The 17,770-nt window shown below is 42.5% G+C and overlaps 1 protein-coding gene across 1 annotated transcript; it reads left to right on the top strand.

The window, feature by feature from the left end:
• The first annotated feature begins 780 nt into the window (after positions 1-780).
• Positions 781-3,234, top strand: LOC108900554 (TSC22 domain family protein 1). Its single transcript, XM_051073130.1, has one exon. It carries the CDS (start codon positions 781-783, stop codon positions 3,232-3,234), a length of 2,454 nt encoding a protein of 817 aa, XP_050929087.1.
• The last annotated feature ends 14,536 nt before the right edge of the window (positions 3,235-17,770 follow it).

Genomic DNA, 17,770 nt, shown 5'->3' with positions numbered 1-17,770 from the left:
AGCTAGCTAGCTGACGTTACTCCTCTGTCAGGCTAGCATCTTAATATAACGCTACCTTACTCAGCAGCTATTCTGCGTTTAGTGTGCGCGTGCGTGTGTGTGTGTTCATTACAGTGTAGCTTTCTCATTACTGAGCCCACAAAATGTTAGCTTGCGTTTGAACAGCGGCTCAGACAGATAACAAGAGGGAGTTAGCCGGCGAATTACAACTGGCATCAGCTGACGTTAGCTTGCTAACTACTCAGCGAGCGGCCACTAGCTTCTTCTGCCTCGTTGTCACTGGAGAGCACCGAATTGTGTATGAGAGGCTGTAAATATTGGCACAACTTTGCCTGATATTTGAGTACAGCCACCCGACGCTTAGTTCGCATAATTACTTTTTTGGTTGTGTTGTCTGTTGACCGTAGTTTTGTCAAAACGGCGCCGCTAACGAACTGCAACCTTATTGCATACTGTCAGAGACCAACTACCCCCCGGATTCTCTCGAAATGCATCATCCGGACCCTGCAGCAGACTCTGGCAGTGTTAGAAAGATGGCGCACCCGGCTGTCTTTCACAGAAGGGGTAGCAATACAGGCAGCGGTAGCGGCACCACGCTGTCAACACCGGCAAACCCTGTGGTCAATAACAGCCACGTCTCAGCCGATGATTACCAACCCTCCCTGTTGATTCAGTGCCAACCTCCTGCTGGTTCATCCTCCCCGGGTCCCCACCATCCACCTCCCCACAGCCTGAATCTGCATTCCCAGCCCCAGCCCACACAGTCGGACTGGGGCCCAGATGAAAAAGAAGAGTGGTTTCCAGATCACAAGTGTGACTCCAGCACAGATATCTGTGAGTACCAACAACAGTATTGCGGAGGACACAGAGAGCTACGATGACCTGGATGAGTCCCACACGGAGGATCTGTCCTCTTCTGAAATCCTGGACGTGTCCCTCTCTCGAGCTAACGAGACAGTTGGAGCAGAGAGAAGCTCTTCGGAGGAGACGCTGAATAATTTCCACGAGGCAGAGACCCCCGGAGCTGTCTCCCCCAACCAGCCCTCGCACCCCCACGCCCTGAACCAGGCTCAACAGCATGGTGGGGCCATGGTGAACGGGACTGTGCACCATCACCATCAGCACCCTCATCATCCAAACCATGCCCAGGTCTACTCTCTGTCCTCTGGGCCTGGGAGTATCCCGTCTGCCCTCACTTCCGGAGGTTTACCTTGTGTCACCCAGAAAATGCCTTCTAACATGGGAGGCCCTCAAGAGAATGTTTCCCAGACTGCCCCTCCAAATATTGTTGCCCAGCCTTTGGGGGTTGTGGCCTCGGGATCTGTCCCTGGAATGCACAGCTCTGTCACGGGCACTACAGTTAGCATAGTTAATCCCCAGACCAGCAGTGTTAGTAATGTGAATATGTTGAGCTCTGCCAATGTGCCTGTGAGGGGGGGGATCAGCACAAGTGCTAGCAGTAGCAGTGGTGGCTTTCCTCTCAATGTGATAAGCAGCAGTGGGGGCAGCGGAGGTGGTGCTGTTGCACATGGGGGCAACCTTATGACAGCCACTAAACTCAGCATGGTCCAGCAGCACCAAAACATCAGCTCCAACATCACTATGACTACTACAACTTCTGCTGCTGCTGCTGCTGTCAGTGCCTCTGGAGGAATGGGACTCTCCGGTGGGATCCAGGGAAGACTTGGAGCTGCTGTGCTGCAGCCCGCGAGTGCCCCTGTCACAGCCATGGCCACAACCTCTGTATCACCTACTCCTGCCCCAGCTCCAGCTCCAGCCCCTGCAGTGGCCACTACCAGTTCTCGCTTCAGGGTGGTGAAGCTGGACTCTAGCTCTGAGCCCTTCAAGAAGGGCAGATGGACATGCACTGAATTCTATGACAAAGAGACCCCAGCCTCTGTTCCCAGTTCCTCTGCATCTGATACCGGGTCTCTCAGCATGCGTCAGTATGTCTCTGAGAGCTTTGCTGGCGCCTCAGAGAGGGAAAGCACAAGTGGTAGTTCTGTGAGTAGCACTATGAGTACACTGAGCCATTATACTGAGAGTGTGTGCAGCGGAGAGGCTGGGGGACCCCCAGTACCCCAGCATGCCCAGGATTACGCCTCCCCTCCTCAGGGCTTTCAAGGAATCCTCCCCAGTGGTTTAAGTATGGGAGTATCCCAAACCCAACCTCACGTGCATGCCCAGGATATTACTCATTCACATGTGAAGTCTACTGTGGCCTCCACCGCCCCTACAAGCATTCATCAGCCTGCTCCCATGCCAGGCCACCAGACCACTATTGGACTCCCTACACCTGCTGTACCCCAGCAGCAGCAGCAGCAGCTCACCTACGCCCAGGCCGTTGCTAATCAACCTCCAGGCTCCACGCAGGGACTAGTGGGTGTTCAGCAGCAGAAGATAGGTTACGCTTCTCTGCCACAGCAGCCAGCCGCTGCCCAACAAGCAGCCCCAGTGCAGGCGAGGCCACCTGAGTACACCCAGCCACACCAAGGTATCCCCCAGGCTGCAGCCCCTCAGTCTCTGTCTAACCAAGCTGGATCAGCTCCCTCTGGGCCAGCTAATGGATCGTGTCAGATGATAGGAGGCCCTCAGCAGTCACAGGCACTCCTGCACACACAGCCCCAGCAGCCCTCCTCCCTTCAGGCCACCACCTCCACTATGCCCTCTCATGTTGGAGCAGCAGGTCTTGGCCAGCAGCCTCAGAGCCACCCTGGCCATCTGGATTGCCAGCAGCAGAAGCCACAGTCACTCCCAACGCAAATCCAAAACCTGGGCCTGGGAGCCCAGCTGCCCTCTTCAGTCCACCAGAGCCAAGTGTCTGCACCAAGTGTGCCTCCTCCTAGCTCTCAGAGCGATGCCCAGGCCCAGCCCCAAGCCCACAACACTGGGAGTAGTGGTAGGATGCCCCCACAGGTTGTTCCCCACAGCCAGCCATCTTCTGTCAGCTTGTCCCAGGACCCTAGCAGTGCCCAGGCCCTCGTTCATGCTGCCCAGGCCAGTGCCCTGTATGCTAGTCTGCCCACCTTCACCACCACTCAGCTGCAAGACGCCCAGCGGCTGCTCCTCCAGCACCAGTCAGCTCTGTTGGGGCTGCCCAAGTTGTCCGGAGGGGAGGCTGGATCTGGATCCAGCACTGGCCAGGGTCAAGAAGCTGAGGGCAATACCACCACCGCCAGTGCCTTAACAGCATCAGCTGGTCTTAAGACTGTCGATGGAGAGGAGGATGGGTAAGAGCTCTTACTTCCTTACTCTTTTTGTTATTCGATTGGTTGCAAACAAATTTCTGGCATTTGCATGAGTTTAAGCACAGGAACATGTGATGAAGATTTTAGCTCTAAGTCCTGAATCAAAGTAGATTATTGATGGATACATGCTGTGAAATGGGTGTTTGTTGCTTAACTCAGCATTCAGAGTCTGTTTGAAGCTGGGATGATTTTACTGGTTGCTGTGGCAGCTGTGAGGGAAGAAAAGTGTTATTGTTTTCCTAGATGGCCAGCAGACAGTGGCCAGGCTGCCCCGGTTTGTCTGTCCTCTTGTCAGTGGGACACAGTGCAGGAATCAGCTGGATGTGACGTCCCTCGTCTTGATCAAGTGGCTGCAGTGATTCGACATTTTTACCTAGCCCGTCTGCTCACTCGAATCCCAACTGTCTTCTTTACAGGGCACAATTTCTGCTGGGTGCACAGTTCGCTGTGCACACTCTCAGCACATTTGTTGTCAGGAAAGCAGGAAACACGATGCAGGTTGCATGGATTATTTAATTAGAGGTAGAAAAAGGCAGGTAGCTGTAAATGTTGAAGGAATGAAATGATAATTTTATCTATCAAAGTAAGACTTAAAAATACTTCTTCTACCTTTCGATGAACTCATGAAGACAAGATGGTGGTTTACTAGTTGACAGTATAGCGCAGTAGTCCTTTTCCTTCACTAAAAGCTTTATTGATTTTATTAAGTGCTCTTCCTTTCTCTTTCTCTTTCTCTCTTCCCGATCTCTCTTTTTTCTCCATCTCTCTTTGTCACTCCTCTCCTGTCACTATAGCTTGCTAGTGATTTATAGTGGCCCAAATGAGAATCCTGTGGAAAGTCCAGCCAATAATAAGTTTTAAGAGCGCATTTCGCAGTTAGACAGGAATTTTAATCACCTTGCAGCAGCAGGAAATTGCTCACCTACCCCTCCCTCCTAACAATCCTGACTTATGAAATATTTTCAGTTACCCTAGCCCCTAATAGTTTATAGGATATTTAACACACCTGAGTAATAATAAACAGGGAGGGAGGAGAAACCAAGATGAGCTTGATAACCAGGAATGTAGAGGGTGATATGGATGTAATGCTGGTAGTTTTGTTTCAGCGTGACTTTAAGGGTCAGTTAGATGGATACTGAAGGATGCCGACTGTTATCACATGATGTTTAACTTTGAGGAATGTGAAATCTATGCGGGATCAGGTGGATTATTGTCTTTGATCATAAGCAGTATTTGGGTGAAACCAAAGCCCTTCTCACAAATGAGAAGCTTGTCTCTGTGAATTATGCTCAAGGTTCAGTTGTGTCTAGTTTACCTGCTGTCACACAAGTGCAGGTAGTTGACAGAGCCTGCTGAAGTTTGTCTGAAACTGGCTGTTCTCTCTGCCCTTCTTAATCAGTGGACTTTCAAAGATTTAAAAAAAAAAGCAGGATTGTAAAACCCAGAGATGATGGCACAGTCTCGAACCAAACCCATAGTTCACAGCGGCTAGTTCAGGGCACCTGGGACTTTGAAGGATCGTGATCAAAAACACAGGGTCTGGGTCATCTGTTTAGAAAGCGCAAAGAAATCTCACTAAGGTGTTTTTGTTTTCAGTTTGTATTAATTTGCAACAGAATTGTTGAAATGCAACATCATCACAACATGTCCGTGCTTCTAATTTCATGTCCAATTATCAAATTATTACTTGTGGCAATGTAGGTGTGACGGGTATTGATTAGTTTGACTTTCCTGCTAAAAATTATGATTTTTTTTGCACAGAGGCAATAAAGCATTAGTGATTGCACCTTTTAAAGTCACTGTAATGGAAGCATTGCTATGACCTGAGACCTTTCTCCTTTGTGTACTAATTGCAGAGGGACCAGTCTCTCTCATAAAATCTAATTTGTTCTTTGTGTGGCAGGAATGTTTGGCAGTGGTTGGGGGTCATATCAGCTGTTGTGCAGTTCCTGTGGCTCCTGTCAACATACAGTATTTCAGGTTTTAATGAGTAGGATGACCATGGCCCTCATAAATCACCACAAGGCACCAACACAGTGCCTAGTGTCAGTGTGTGTGAATGAGGCAGGGTTTCGACTGGGCATTTGCTCCATCTGCACAGACACATCATTAATGGAATATGCTCAAGATGGGTGGGTGAGTGGTCTGTGTGTGTGTAGGCTGCTGCTGATTGACTGTTTATAGGCCATTAATAGTAAAACAGTAATTAGAAAATTGTGCCAAATGTTTAATATCTTCAGCAAAATGTAACTAATGTGAGAGCAGGGAGTGTAACATGGTCGTATGCACGTTTCCACACACAGGACTCTTTGTATATGAGGATGTGGTTTTGTGCAGTTAGACTGTGTGCGTGTTTCTCTTTGTGTGTGTGTGTGCTTCATGTTGTTGTTTCAAACCCTCAGACTGAAGACCATTTTGTGACAAGAGGTTACATAGACTGCTTAGCAGTACTGGCTTAGTTCAGTACAAACCAGGTGTAAGAGAGAGGTTATTGTATTAACCTCAGTTTATAGTGTTATTTTCTACTTTTAAATGAAGGACTTTACAGACATCATTTTAAAGTTAGTTAGTTTTATTCATTATTGCATAGCCTTGGTGAAGTGTTGTGGTGGGATTTGGCTGTAAACCCATTTCAGATGCTGTATTAAGGTATGACATTTAACTTCTTGTTGAGTTTACACCTCAGTTTTTCTTATTAATCATTTGTTGGGAAACTTGGGAAATGGCAGCTATTGAAGATTTCAGACTTTGCGCCAAGATGAAGTACTTTTAGTTTTGTTTTCTAATAGTTGTTTCAATATCTCTTTCTCTAATTTTCATTCTAGTGTAGCTCCTGTGTTAGTAACACTGAGATGTGGTATCATCTCTCTTTTTTTTTTTTGGTCATCTCACCTTCAAGTTTGTGTTGGATGAGCAGACATATGTGTTTCTTTTGTCATCGGTAATGTGTTGCATATTACAAGTAGAACTGGGTTTGACTGCCAAATGTTTTTAAAAAACTAATAATACATGGTGGAGGTGTCCTCCTTCAGCTACCATGAATGTACTAGCCAACTTGAGCCAGGTGTGATTTCTTGGGCATCTTGTTGCTGAAGCTCCTGCTGTGCCAACCCAGTGGTCTCATCAAAATGAATGAGGGCGCTGCATTTTTTGTAATGCGGCACTGTTCAAGTGTGTGTGTGTGTGTGTGTGTGTGTGTGTGTGTGTGTGTGTGTGTTTGTGTTTGTGTTTGAATGTTGAAGGCTTGGGGGAATGTGCCTGCCTGGCTGGCTGGCTGGCTGGCTGGCTGGCTAGCTGGCTGGCAGCAGTGATGGCTATCTCTGCTGCTGGCTGTTCTGAATGTAATCTTCCCCCTGGCAGTGCAGGGAGTCCAGTGTGTGCTAGGCCTGTTGCTCATTGTGTGGAGATCAACCAGATCCCTAAAATTCACAAACACACAGAGGAAGTGACCCAAGCTGACCCAACTCAACTTAGTCAGATCTGCTGAAGCTGGTTGAGACCACTGAGGACACAGCAGACCGGACCAGATGGAACCAGACTGAGCAGAGTTGTGCATCACCGTTCCAGCTCTGATAAATCCTACCATTGTGTTGCTCTTCTGTTTCCTTCATTAGTGTCTGCTTTGTAGATGGGTTTTGTGTGAGCGTTTGCTTGGTGAGGTTTACACCATACACTGTAACAGACCTGGTGTCCAGATGTTTTTGTCTACAGTCAGTCTTTGATAAAAGAGATATTCTTAACACTGGTCACATCTTGGTTTGTTTGTATGGTCAGGGCAAATTTCCTTTAATGGCTGTACCAACAGCGGGGTGAGTTCAGGGGCAACTGCTGTCCTGAGCTGAACCCTAACCCATTTTAGCTCTTCAGTTACATAGGTATCATGATGTGTCACAGATATTTTTACAATTGTACAATGTACAATGGATTCTGCATTTAGAAAAAGTTTTACTTCCTTTTGCTGGCAGGTCACATTTCTCCCTATTTCAGTTATTTTCAACAAAAATGACTGAATTTTCTCAAGAAGAAACCAAAAACCGAATATGTTATTATATGATGTGATGTGCTCCATTTTCTGCTTATTGACAACGACCATTGCTGAATTCAGCGCTGGTTGTACTAATAATACTGTACATGGCAGCGTAACACAGCTGCTCTGTCTCATAGTATTTGAAGTTTGTTTAGAGCTGCAGTGATAAGTAGATAAATTGATTGGCCAAATGTTGGAAAATTTATTAGAAACCGTTTTAACAATGAAGTAATTATTTAAGTCAGTTTTCAGGCAAAAATGCAGAATACATTTGATGGTTCCAGCATCTGAATATAATTTATTTTATATTTGATAACATCTCTGGGGGTTATATGGAAATGGAAATGGGCAATTTTCCACAGTTTTCCTGATTCTTTATTGAAAATTAATAAGAGAATCACCAGATTAATAAATACTTTATTGATATTATTACTGGTCCAAACAAAAAGCCCTTTAGCAAATGCTGGTGAAGTCCAAATTATTGCTCTGATTAGAGCTATTCTTCTTCTTGTAAACCCACCCCCAATAGGCCACACAAATCTTGAGATGTTGTTGCTTATTTTTTGCTGAACAGAGCTTGAAATGAGAGATGAACTTAATATGCGCACAGATGTCGAGACTGGATCAAGTGTTTTTTTTTTTTTTTTAAGCAGTGAGAACAAACTCGATCTGCATGTATTTTTCAAAGCAAATGCACCCATGTTGTTGTAGCGTTCGGCAGTGGTCTTTTATATAGAACTCCAGTTTGTCAGTAGTTGCACATCACTAAAGTGTTTCGCTAAAAGTAAACAGCGTTTGTTATTTGTTATGCTGCTGACACCTCCCCCATTCCTACCACATAGACCAAGCCAGAGAACACCAGAACACAGCAGAGCAGCAACATGCTGTGTATGAGTGAGAGGGGGAGAGAGATGGGGAGGGAGGTCTCACCGCACACTACTGAATATTTACTATGTCTTTTTAGGCCAAGCAGTGAAAGCATGAATGGTAGGATGAAACTGAGAGCTGTTTGGTGTGTGTTGATGAAACAAAGGTTAATACAGAGCACTCACATGTGCATATCTCCCTATAAATCACTCCACGTCCGTTGCTTATTTATATACTTTGTGCAGATGCGTCATTGATTTCATTTGTTTCTGTCACCTTCTTGCTGATGGTTTATTTTTCCATCAATAAACGGGACTGTTTCACTTAAGAGTGCAGTGGGAAAACTAATGGCTTGTAATGGATCATAATGGATTGTGTTTTTAGTCTGCCTTTCATCTATGAGAAAATTGCCCTCCCACCCCCAAGTGCTATGATAGTCTAACCTTGTTGGGAAAAAAATCTCCCTCTGCTGTTTTTATTGTGATTCTGTTTGTACATGTACATGACAAACATAATCAGTTAGAACGCTGTTTTATTTGTTTATTATTATTTTCTAATGGATTAAAATGAATAAATAGTCTGTTTGGTAATCACAATTAATTAATGGGTTATCCTGTTGGGTTCAGTGGAGGTTCATTACTTGTTGCATGAAAAAGACAAAATACATGTTTTTTGTGTTAGACTGTCTCACTGATTGATTCTCTTATTAGTTCACGAGAACACAGACATTGAAATCCTCTGTGTCCCTGCTGGATTATTTGGTCTAGTTCTCAGCGCTAACATAGCACAGCAACATTGTCAGCTTCTGGCCTCATGCTAAGAGTGGCAATCCGTAAAAAGTATTTTATTGTTTTTAATCACAGCGGATTGGTGTAGTGCTTCATTTTGGCATTTTAAGTGTCTTGTATGTACAGTAGTTTCCTGATGCTCAACATCTTGGTCTCCATGACAACAAAAGAAAAAGTACTCAGGAGAAAAGAGACTACTTTCTTTTCTGTAAAAAAAGAGTATGTGGTACAAAGATTGAAACAGAAATGACCCAAGACCCTTGTGAAACAAGTGCCTGCATGTTACCATGCAGTAGTCTGAATAGGTGCTAATGGAAGACACTGCACTGTTGTAATATGCTGTGTTTTAGGTTAAGTAGCGCTTGAGAAACAGTTCGGACTTCTCATCATTTGTTGAAGGAGCCAACTCATTTAGCCTAAACATACAGAAGCATAAGGGAGCAATAATTACACTGCAGTGACTGAGAGCTCCTGCCTCGTCCACAGCATGTGTTAGTGTAACGTTTGGTAAAGTACGACACACTATGAGATGGTGTTGATGGAGGTTTCATCTTCACCCACACGTTTTTATCTTTAGGCTTTAGTGGGCTGCCACTGTCATTCCCCTAAACATGCAGGCAATGTGCTGAATCATGGCCGGCATTCCTGTGGCCAGAACACTGTCCAGTCAGCTCCAGGAATTACACACACACACACACACGAGACTCACACACTTACACTAATAGAGAAAATGCAGTGGATGACTTTGCTATCGGCATAAGCATTTTTGCTTTTTTTCTCCCCCATGTCTTTCATACTGTTTGTTCTGTTTCTTTCTCTGTTTAGTGCATTATTTATATTTGTTTTTTTTTTTTTACAGCCTGAGAGGAATAAAAGGATATAAATAAAGGAACTGATGAAAAAGAAAATGACGTGCTACCTTGCTTGTTATCCGTGTTCTCGGATACAAATCAGTGGGGTAGTTTTTGAGTTCTTTGAGCAGAACTCTTTCCTTATTTTTAACTCTGTCAAATAGCAATATGTCTGCTGTCTCCACATGCTGTGATACGTTTAACACACACACCACTGATTAATCTGTCACAATTTCTCAGCAGTTCCCTGAGTTAAATGAAAACACTTGGATTATTATCATGACATAGATCTTGTTACTACATGAGGATGAGACATTAACTAGGGCTATAACAAGCTATTATTTTCATTATCAATGAATTAGACAGTTATTTAGTTAGTATAGACTAAAATAGTAAATAACTAAAATCCATCATGTTTTCCTAGAAGCCATGGTTACGTCTTCAAATTGGATTTTGTAACAAGCTTGTGCAGTTTCTATTATTGAGAAAACTAGCAAATATTCGCCTTACTATATCTTTTTAGGCCAAGCAGATTTGCTGAAATGATTAATTGACTATTGTCATAATTTCAGATAGATTCATTTTCTTTACTTCCACTAATTGACCAATGTTTCAGCTGTAGAATCAACAGTGAAAAGGCAGAGGCTTGTCAAGGCGTTGATTTAATTATGCCTGGTCACTGCAATAAAATAAAATAAAATATGCTCTCAGTCACTTGGAGGAATATGTTGACATTTTGGGAAATACGCTTGTTTGCTTTCTTTTCTTCCACAGCTAACAGGTGGGGTAGCCTCAGTTAGCATAAGGACCGGAGGCAGGGCTGAAAGTCTTCCCTTGTCTCTGTGAAAAGTTCAAAAAACACACCTTGTACAGTTCATAAATAACAGTTGTAAATTTATCTGGTTCGCTTTGATTAATGGTGTCTGATGGCTTCAGTCTTTCTGCTCAGCTGTGATGACGTGAGAGCTCCAGCCACTGAGCGTCTTTTCCCATAGGGTTTGATATTCATTCACTCTCGCTTTGTGTGAGCTAATCCCCTTTTCTATGCTCTGTGGCTGAATGAGGAAGGCTGCTGGAGAGAGGGGGTCAAGTTTTTTTTTTTTTTTTTCTCCTCAATAGCCTCAATAGCCTAGCCAGCTGCATCTCTTATTAGCAGGAATAAAGCACAGAGACACTTGGCTCTTCACCGTGTCTGTGTCTATCAGTTTAACATCCATGTTCTTTACTCAGTGTTTCCCCTATATGTTGAAATTACCGAGGTAGCCCACCCAAATAGACATACTCCCACCTAGAGAAAAGATTTTCTTCAGTTTTTCATATGTCATACTCTTATTTCTTTTCAATTCTGTATTGAAAGCAGTTGAATGTACACATTAATAGACAAATCTGCAGGAATGGTGAAATTATAGTTAGCTTTTGAGCTCAGTACTGTTTTGAAGCAGACTTTTGCAGCTCAACATGCCCTCGAGCCTCCATTTTTCTTTTGAGTGACTAAAAGTATATTCTCAGCTGGTGGGAAACCCTGTCACACTAGTGTCTTTCCTTCAAGTCTCTTTAGTCTAGTGATTAACAAACAGTTTTAATTTAATTTGCCCTGAGCAAAACATACCCAATAAATTCCCCTTGGTTGCTATTGGCATTGTCACAGCAGCATTAATGCAAAGTATTGTCTGCCTACAAACCATTCTCATCCCTGTAAACAGTACTGCACTACCCCCTACTGGCTGACAAGCTGTGACCTGCCTACATACACCATCATCACACTGTGTGCATGTGTATGTGTGTCATGTATGAATGTTGTTTGTAGTCCTAAATTAAGGCTTCATTTCACTGACCAAATGACTGTGGAAGAGTGCTGAAGTGCTACTGTTGTGAATGCAGCTCCTCAGACAAGCTAGCTTTATGCTGGAAGGGAAACACTGGAAACAAATTCTGTCTGAACACAGGAAGAATGGCTAGCGAGTTAGTTAGCTGGACTAATCATAAGAAGGTATATTTATCTCTTACCCTGCTCAGACTGAGAATTATTCATGTGTCCGAGTGTCTTAGCCAATTAATTTTTAATCCTATTGACCATTTCTCCATTCTTATCATAATGTTTCTGGTTATCCTATGTTTTCATTCTTTTAAAGAAGCCATGAAAGTAACTTTTTCCTTTTTTAGTTGTCCATCACAGTACTCATTAAATCTGTTTTCTAAAATTTACATTTTCAGCGTGGTGCTGCAGCTGAAGGTGAATTGCTTTGAAAAGGCATTCATGTGCTTCAACATCTGAGTCTTGAGTCATGTGAGAGTTATTGAGGTCACAAAGCAGTTGTGAGAGTCTGTGAAAGTCACATACATGGAGATGTGAATTGTTGTGGAGCTGTTTGGGTAAAGCTTTTAGGATAGAAGGAGCTTATGATCAGTGTTGTAATCTATCTATTCCTATGAAAGCAATCTGTACAAGTGGGGAAAGAAATAATTTTTCACAAAATAAATCTCAATTTGAACTGTAAGGGAGGAGTAAAATGAAGTTGGAAAAACAGTTAGCTAATGGCAGTGAACAATAGCTAATTGTTTGAGCAGCACTGGGGCCAGTGGGGTGTTGCACTTCATCCATATTACCCAAAATCCTCTCACCAATGACAGGTGAACTGTCTCACCTCAGATAATTTGTGGAGTGAGCACACTGCTACTTGAGAAATAAGCATCTGCACATGTTGATTGTCGGGTTCATAGCTCTGAAGGTCTGATGATAGGTAATGATGTTGTTTACATGCTGATGAAAAGAGGGATTAGCTGTGAAAAGAATGCAGTGTTCCTTTCTCACAGTGACATTGAGTACCTGAACTCACATCATGCTGTTCTCAAATATACACTCTTGCTTGCTTAATAATTTATTTAACGCTTATTTCACTTTATTCTTGCAGTAGAGTTAGTGTGAGCGCTTTTGCATCGCACACTGCAGCAATCCACAGGATAAAGTAAGGGAAATGTGGGTTTAAGTTCATTTCACTCTAGTTAAACACATTTAATGAGCAGAGGACTATTAAGAGCAGCCTTTGTGGACATCTTGAATTACAAGTTAAACCTCTGCTACACCAGAGTTATTATTCAATCATAATTGGAAGCAGTTCAGTTTAATGTAGTAGCACATAGTAAACATTGTAACTTTGCTGCAGTGAGATAACACAGCTCCATCTGCAGTTTGATTCTCTCTGCACTACCAAAGAAACAGACCAGATCTCATCAGACTCCTGTTGTCTGACACCAGATGTAGATGAAAGCTTCCAGACTTCTGAGGTTTTGTGTTGGAAGAAAAGCACTGAGTGACTCCGCTGTCAGCTTGTCAAGTTTGAGTTTTTGTGACATGTCAGATTTATGTAAACATTTTTCTCTACACGTGCAGTGGGAAGTGGTTACGAGCATATTGTTAGAAGTTGAATTAGTAATACAGCATGTATTGGCTTTAGTATTTGCCACTAGATGGCAGTGTGCACCAGCTTATACCCTCTAACAGCCAGTGGGGATGTGCCTTTTTAGCCTGTCAGCACAGCACTGCACAGACTTGTGGATTTTCAAAGAAATCAGTTGAAGCCATGTGGGTGCTGTGCCCTTTGAATTTTGAATATAAATTTAGCATAATGATGGAGGACGCTGCCTCACAGTTTGACAGGGGTGAGAATCCATAGGTAGATAACTGCTTAGCTCTGTTTCAAGGTTAAAAACAAATTCTCTGCAAGTGATACAGAGTCTTAAGCAGCTAAATCCTGTTGTGTATGGAACTGTGTGTTATGCTCAGAAGGAGGAATCCTAAATGTTTTTGTGAGGTTTTGGTGGACATGGATATTATATTATTTGGTTATTATTATTATTATTATTTTTACAGTGACAGCGAAAGCAGAAACAAACTCTGCACTGTCTGGCCCCCTGGTGTATTGTCATTAATCAGTTTAATCAGTCTATTTTTTTTTTCTCTCTCTCTCTCTTTCATGTTGCTCTGTGGCCTGCTTTCTTGCTTTAACAGGTAAGACTTTTTTATTCTTTTTGTTTTTGATTGTGAGTCAAGTTTTAATTCAACAAGTGTGGCAGGATTCAGGTTATAAGGGGCAGTGAGATTCCAGTTTAATTGTTAACATCCCCTCATTGTCAAGTTCAAGTCCACAGCAGCAGAGAATATAAATACTGAATTCTGATTTGTCACCGGGAGATGGCAGTATAGGGTGCTGCTCCTCCCTCTGTGTCCAGTTACAATGCTGTATCTGTTGATAGAAAAGTTGTAGTCAGACTTAGGCAGTCCTCTCCTCTGTTTAGCTGTCTGCTTTGCCATTTCAAGTCACCTCAGAGAGCAAAGTCCAAACTGTCCAGATGTAAACTCAGCAACACTCACTATAGGTGGCCATAAGCTGGAGTTGTACTAAGAGCATCTGTGAGTACGTAAGGGTCTGTGTGACATAAATGTTGTGATAAATTGAAGCCCCAGCCTACAGTTTTTATTCTCCAGATGTAAGGGAACACTTGTTTGGTACAAACCCAAGCAAAAATCACATCATCTACATATTTATATTTTTTCTGTGAAAATAAAATGGCAGTGTATGTCAATATAATCACAATATATCATTGAAAATTCAACATTTATATATGTAAGAGTGAAGATACCCAGTGAAGGATCATCAGTGAAAGAGACATGATGATGGTGAGACCATTTGCTTTGGCCTGCCTGTAGTCAGTTTGTTTGGAACTAAGCTGTGCCTATGATAGTCTGCTGACGTCAGAGATTCAAGCTCAATGACGGTGGAGTCATCATTAGTTAATCCACTAACTGCTCTGTCCTCCTCTCTTCATTTGTAATCTTGCATAAGTGTGTGCACACACTTCCCTCTTCAGATGGGTCAGTTGTAGCTCAATTGTTTCAGGGTTATTGATTTGATGACCTTACTCTGACCTGTTTCAACAGCTGATGTAACAGGCAGAAAGGGAGTAATGATTGTTTTCTTAATGATTCTTTTTTTTCCCCCAATGCAACAATTGATTGTATATTTTTAAGCTCTGAATATCATTCCTTCCACCCTGACCATTCTCTCTGTCTCAGGGCCCCCAGCCTAAATTAGATTGTATAGAGACATCATGTATGACTGATAATGTGTGTTAGAAGCACGGGTCTGCTGCTGATGCTGTTAATCCTGTGAGCCAAAAACGTCAGTATACTTTACCGGTGCATCCACCCACTGCTTGTACTGATTTGGCTCAGCGACCAGCTGAATGTGTTGGAGGGTAGGAGGCTGAGATGTGGACTACGGCATGAGGACAGATCACTCATTTGTTTGTGGTTCCCAGCCTCCCAGCAGCCACCACAAACCCACTTACTGTACATCCTCCTGTTTGCTTTAAGGTGGGGGCTGTGTAGCAACACACTTACCGTGTATTACTCTGTTCACTAAGAGGTGGAGGCTGAATAGCAGGTGTGTTGTGATGTAAAGCTTTGTGGCCCATACGTCAGTGTTAGTTATTTGTCTTTACCAAACAAATGAAAATGAAAACTAGAACTAAAATTACTGCCTTGCAGTTACATGCCTCCGCCTACCCAGGTGTTGGAGGAAATATGGTCAAAATCTCTCTTTCTGTTACTTAGATATGGTGCTGAACAATAGCCAGAGAAATACGGAACATTCTGACGCCTCAGCGACGTTGACTTTTGACCTTTTGGATTTTAAAAAAGTCATAATTTTATTTTATTTGACATTTGAGGTGTTTTTTGTCATAATGACCTCCATGAGTTGGAGTGAATATTTGTGCCAAATTTGAAGAAAAAAGAGATTTGATAAAGGCAACAACAGGCAAATTTTTACTTGTTCAGTTTCATTGGACCTCAGAAATTCAATACTGATGATTTTTAATTTCTTTTAGTTTAAATCTTAACCTCACAAAGTAGATGTTAGGGCCATTTAATTGTACATATTATTCTTAAATACATTAGTTCATACTTCAGGTGCAATCAGACATGACTACAGCAGAAGTAAAATCCATGATAATATATGATTTTAACTCTGAACTGATGCAACTGCATTGTTGTTTCTGCTGTTTAAAGACATCAGTGCATCCAGTTTTTGATTCTGTATTGACATTTCTACAAGGAGATATGCCTCTCTACCTCCTCCTTTCATCCCTTTCTCTCCTCATCTCTATTCCTGCGTTGGCATTATTTCTGTCCTTTGTTGTCTGGATTCTGAGTGCTGTGTGTTCTTTGGCTGCTAATCCCTTTAATGCCAGGTTTCACTCCACATTATTCAAACCTGCTGCTCACACACATCACACACAAAGTTACGTAACTTTGATCCTCTGTGTATGAGGTGTGAGTGGGGATCTATTCTGAAACAGGTTGCCTCTCCTGCCAATAGGGACTGAAGTGTCTCACTACACAATGCAGGAGGAATTTAATTTGAGCTGAGCAGCTTTATCAGCAGAAGCAGAACATTTCATAATTTAATTGTTTATAAGGATGTTCGTGGATCATATGGCTGTTTGTGCATTTGAAGCCAATTTACTACACTGATTTGTAAAGTCTGTCAGTGAATGTTTGTGCAGAATCATCTATGGTGCAGAGGGTTTGTAACAAAGTCAGATTGTTCAGCTGTGGTGTGAAGTGGGAGAGGCTCCTTCTGTCATGTAGCCTACAGCTTGGTCTACGTTGTTAGCACAGAAATGTTGACCCGATGATTTGCAAAATTAAGAGGAATGATTCAGATTGATTGTGATTTCTGTCAAATCATATTTGAAACATTTTATTTGTTTTCTCTGCTCTCCGTTACTCTTTGAGACAGTATGAATGCTGAGGCAATGGATCTAGGCCATTCTAGCTTTGTGTTTCTGGCCGAGTCTCTTTCCCTCCTTCTCTCCCTCTGCCTCTCCCGCAGTGTGTGTTAGTACAGAGCCAGGACTAAGGACTTGCTGCTGTCAGCCCAAATGCTCCAATAGCCACCTCTCTCTCTTACGTATGGAGGCCAAAATGGCCACTCATCATTCCTCCCTGCCTCTCTGACTGACTCACTCAGTAGCTCTGTCATTCTCCATAGTCAGGGTGTGACTATGGAAAACCACTGCCAGGGCTTACTGGTAACGTCTGTGTGTGTTTTCCACTATCAAACTCCAGCTCAGCCAAAAGCCTTTACAATTCAACAATTCAATAGGCCTCTTTTTTTCATCACTGGGATGTGCCAGGCCCCTTTTATTAACTTTTAGAGTTTACATTTCCCCAGAAAGGCAGCAGATGAGAGTGCAGTTCCTCTTCCTGTAAGACATATTTTGCCAAAGAAAAAAAAGAAAGCGATTAAACTAGAAACAAAACCAATGTACATACAGCACTTCCTTTATCATAATCAAATGGAAATCAATCTGGACAATCAGTCGTATTAATAAGCAGTATTCAATCTATGTATAGAACAAACTTTTAAAATTGAGCATGGTTATTTTAGTCATGCAGTTAAAGAGCTATAGAAAGCATGGAAATAAACCACCATGTCTATCCTGCTGTCTGAACAGGTTGCCTTTAATATGTGTGATTTCTTGATTTTTAGATGTTTGTAATGGTAGATGAAATACATTTATACATGACATATGACATACATAGATGGATGCATACTCTAACTCGTGTTCAGTTAGTGTATCTTTGTGTGTTACATGCATGAATATGTGCACATTTTGCAGTTCTTCAAAGCCAGATGACACTTTTTATGAGTTCAGTTTTTGTCACAGGCTTTAAGTTTGAAAAGCGTCCAGTAAATATCATGTTGAGCACAGTCAGAAGTAGATGATCACATGCTACTTTCACAATAAATATCAGAGCTACTTATTGTACATATATAAGCATGATGCTGGAACTGCATCCCCTGTTTTGGACTTCAGAATTCAAAAATTGTTTTGATGTCTGTTGAACTAGTGTTGTAGTATAGTTTATCTTTTTACCTTTTTAAGGGTGGCAAGTGCAAGAAATTGGTGTATTCAGTTAAT

The sequence above is a fragment of the Lates calcarifer genome, linkage group LG1 (genome assembly GCF_001640805.2).
Source record: "Lates calcarifer isolate ASB-BC8 linkage group LG1, TLL_Latcal_v3, whole genome shotgun sequence".
Classification (NCBI taxonomy): domain Eukaryota; kingdom Metazoa; phylum Chordata; class Actinopteri; family Centropomidae; genus Lates; species Lates calcarifer.
This window is presented reverse-complemented; position numbering and strand designations above follow the sequence as displayed.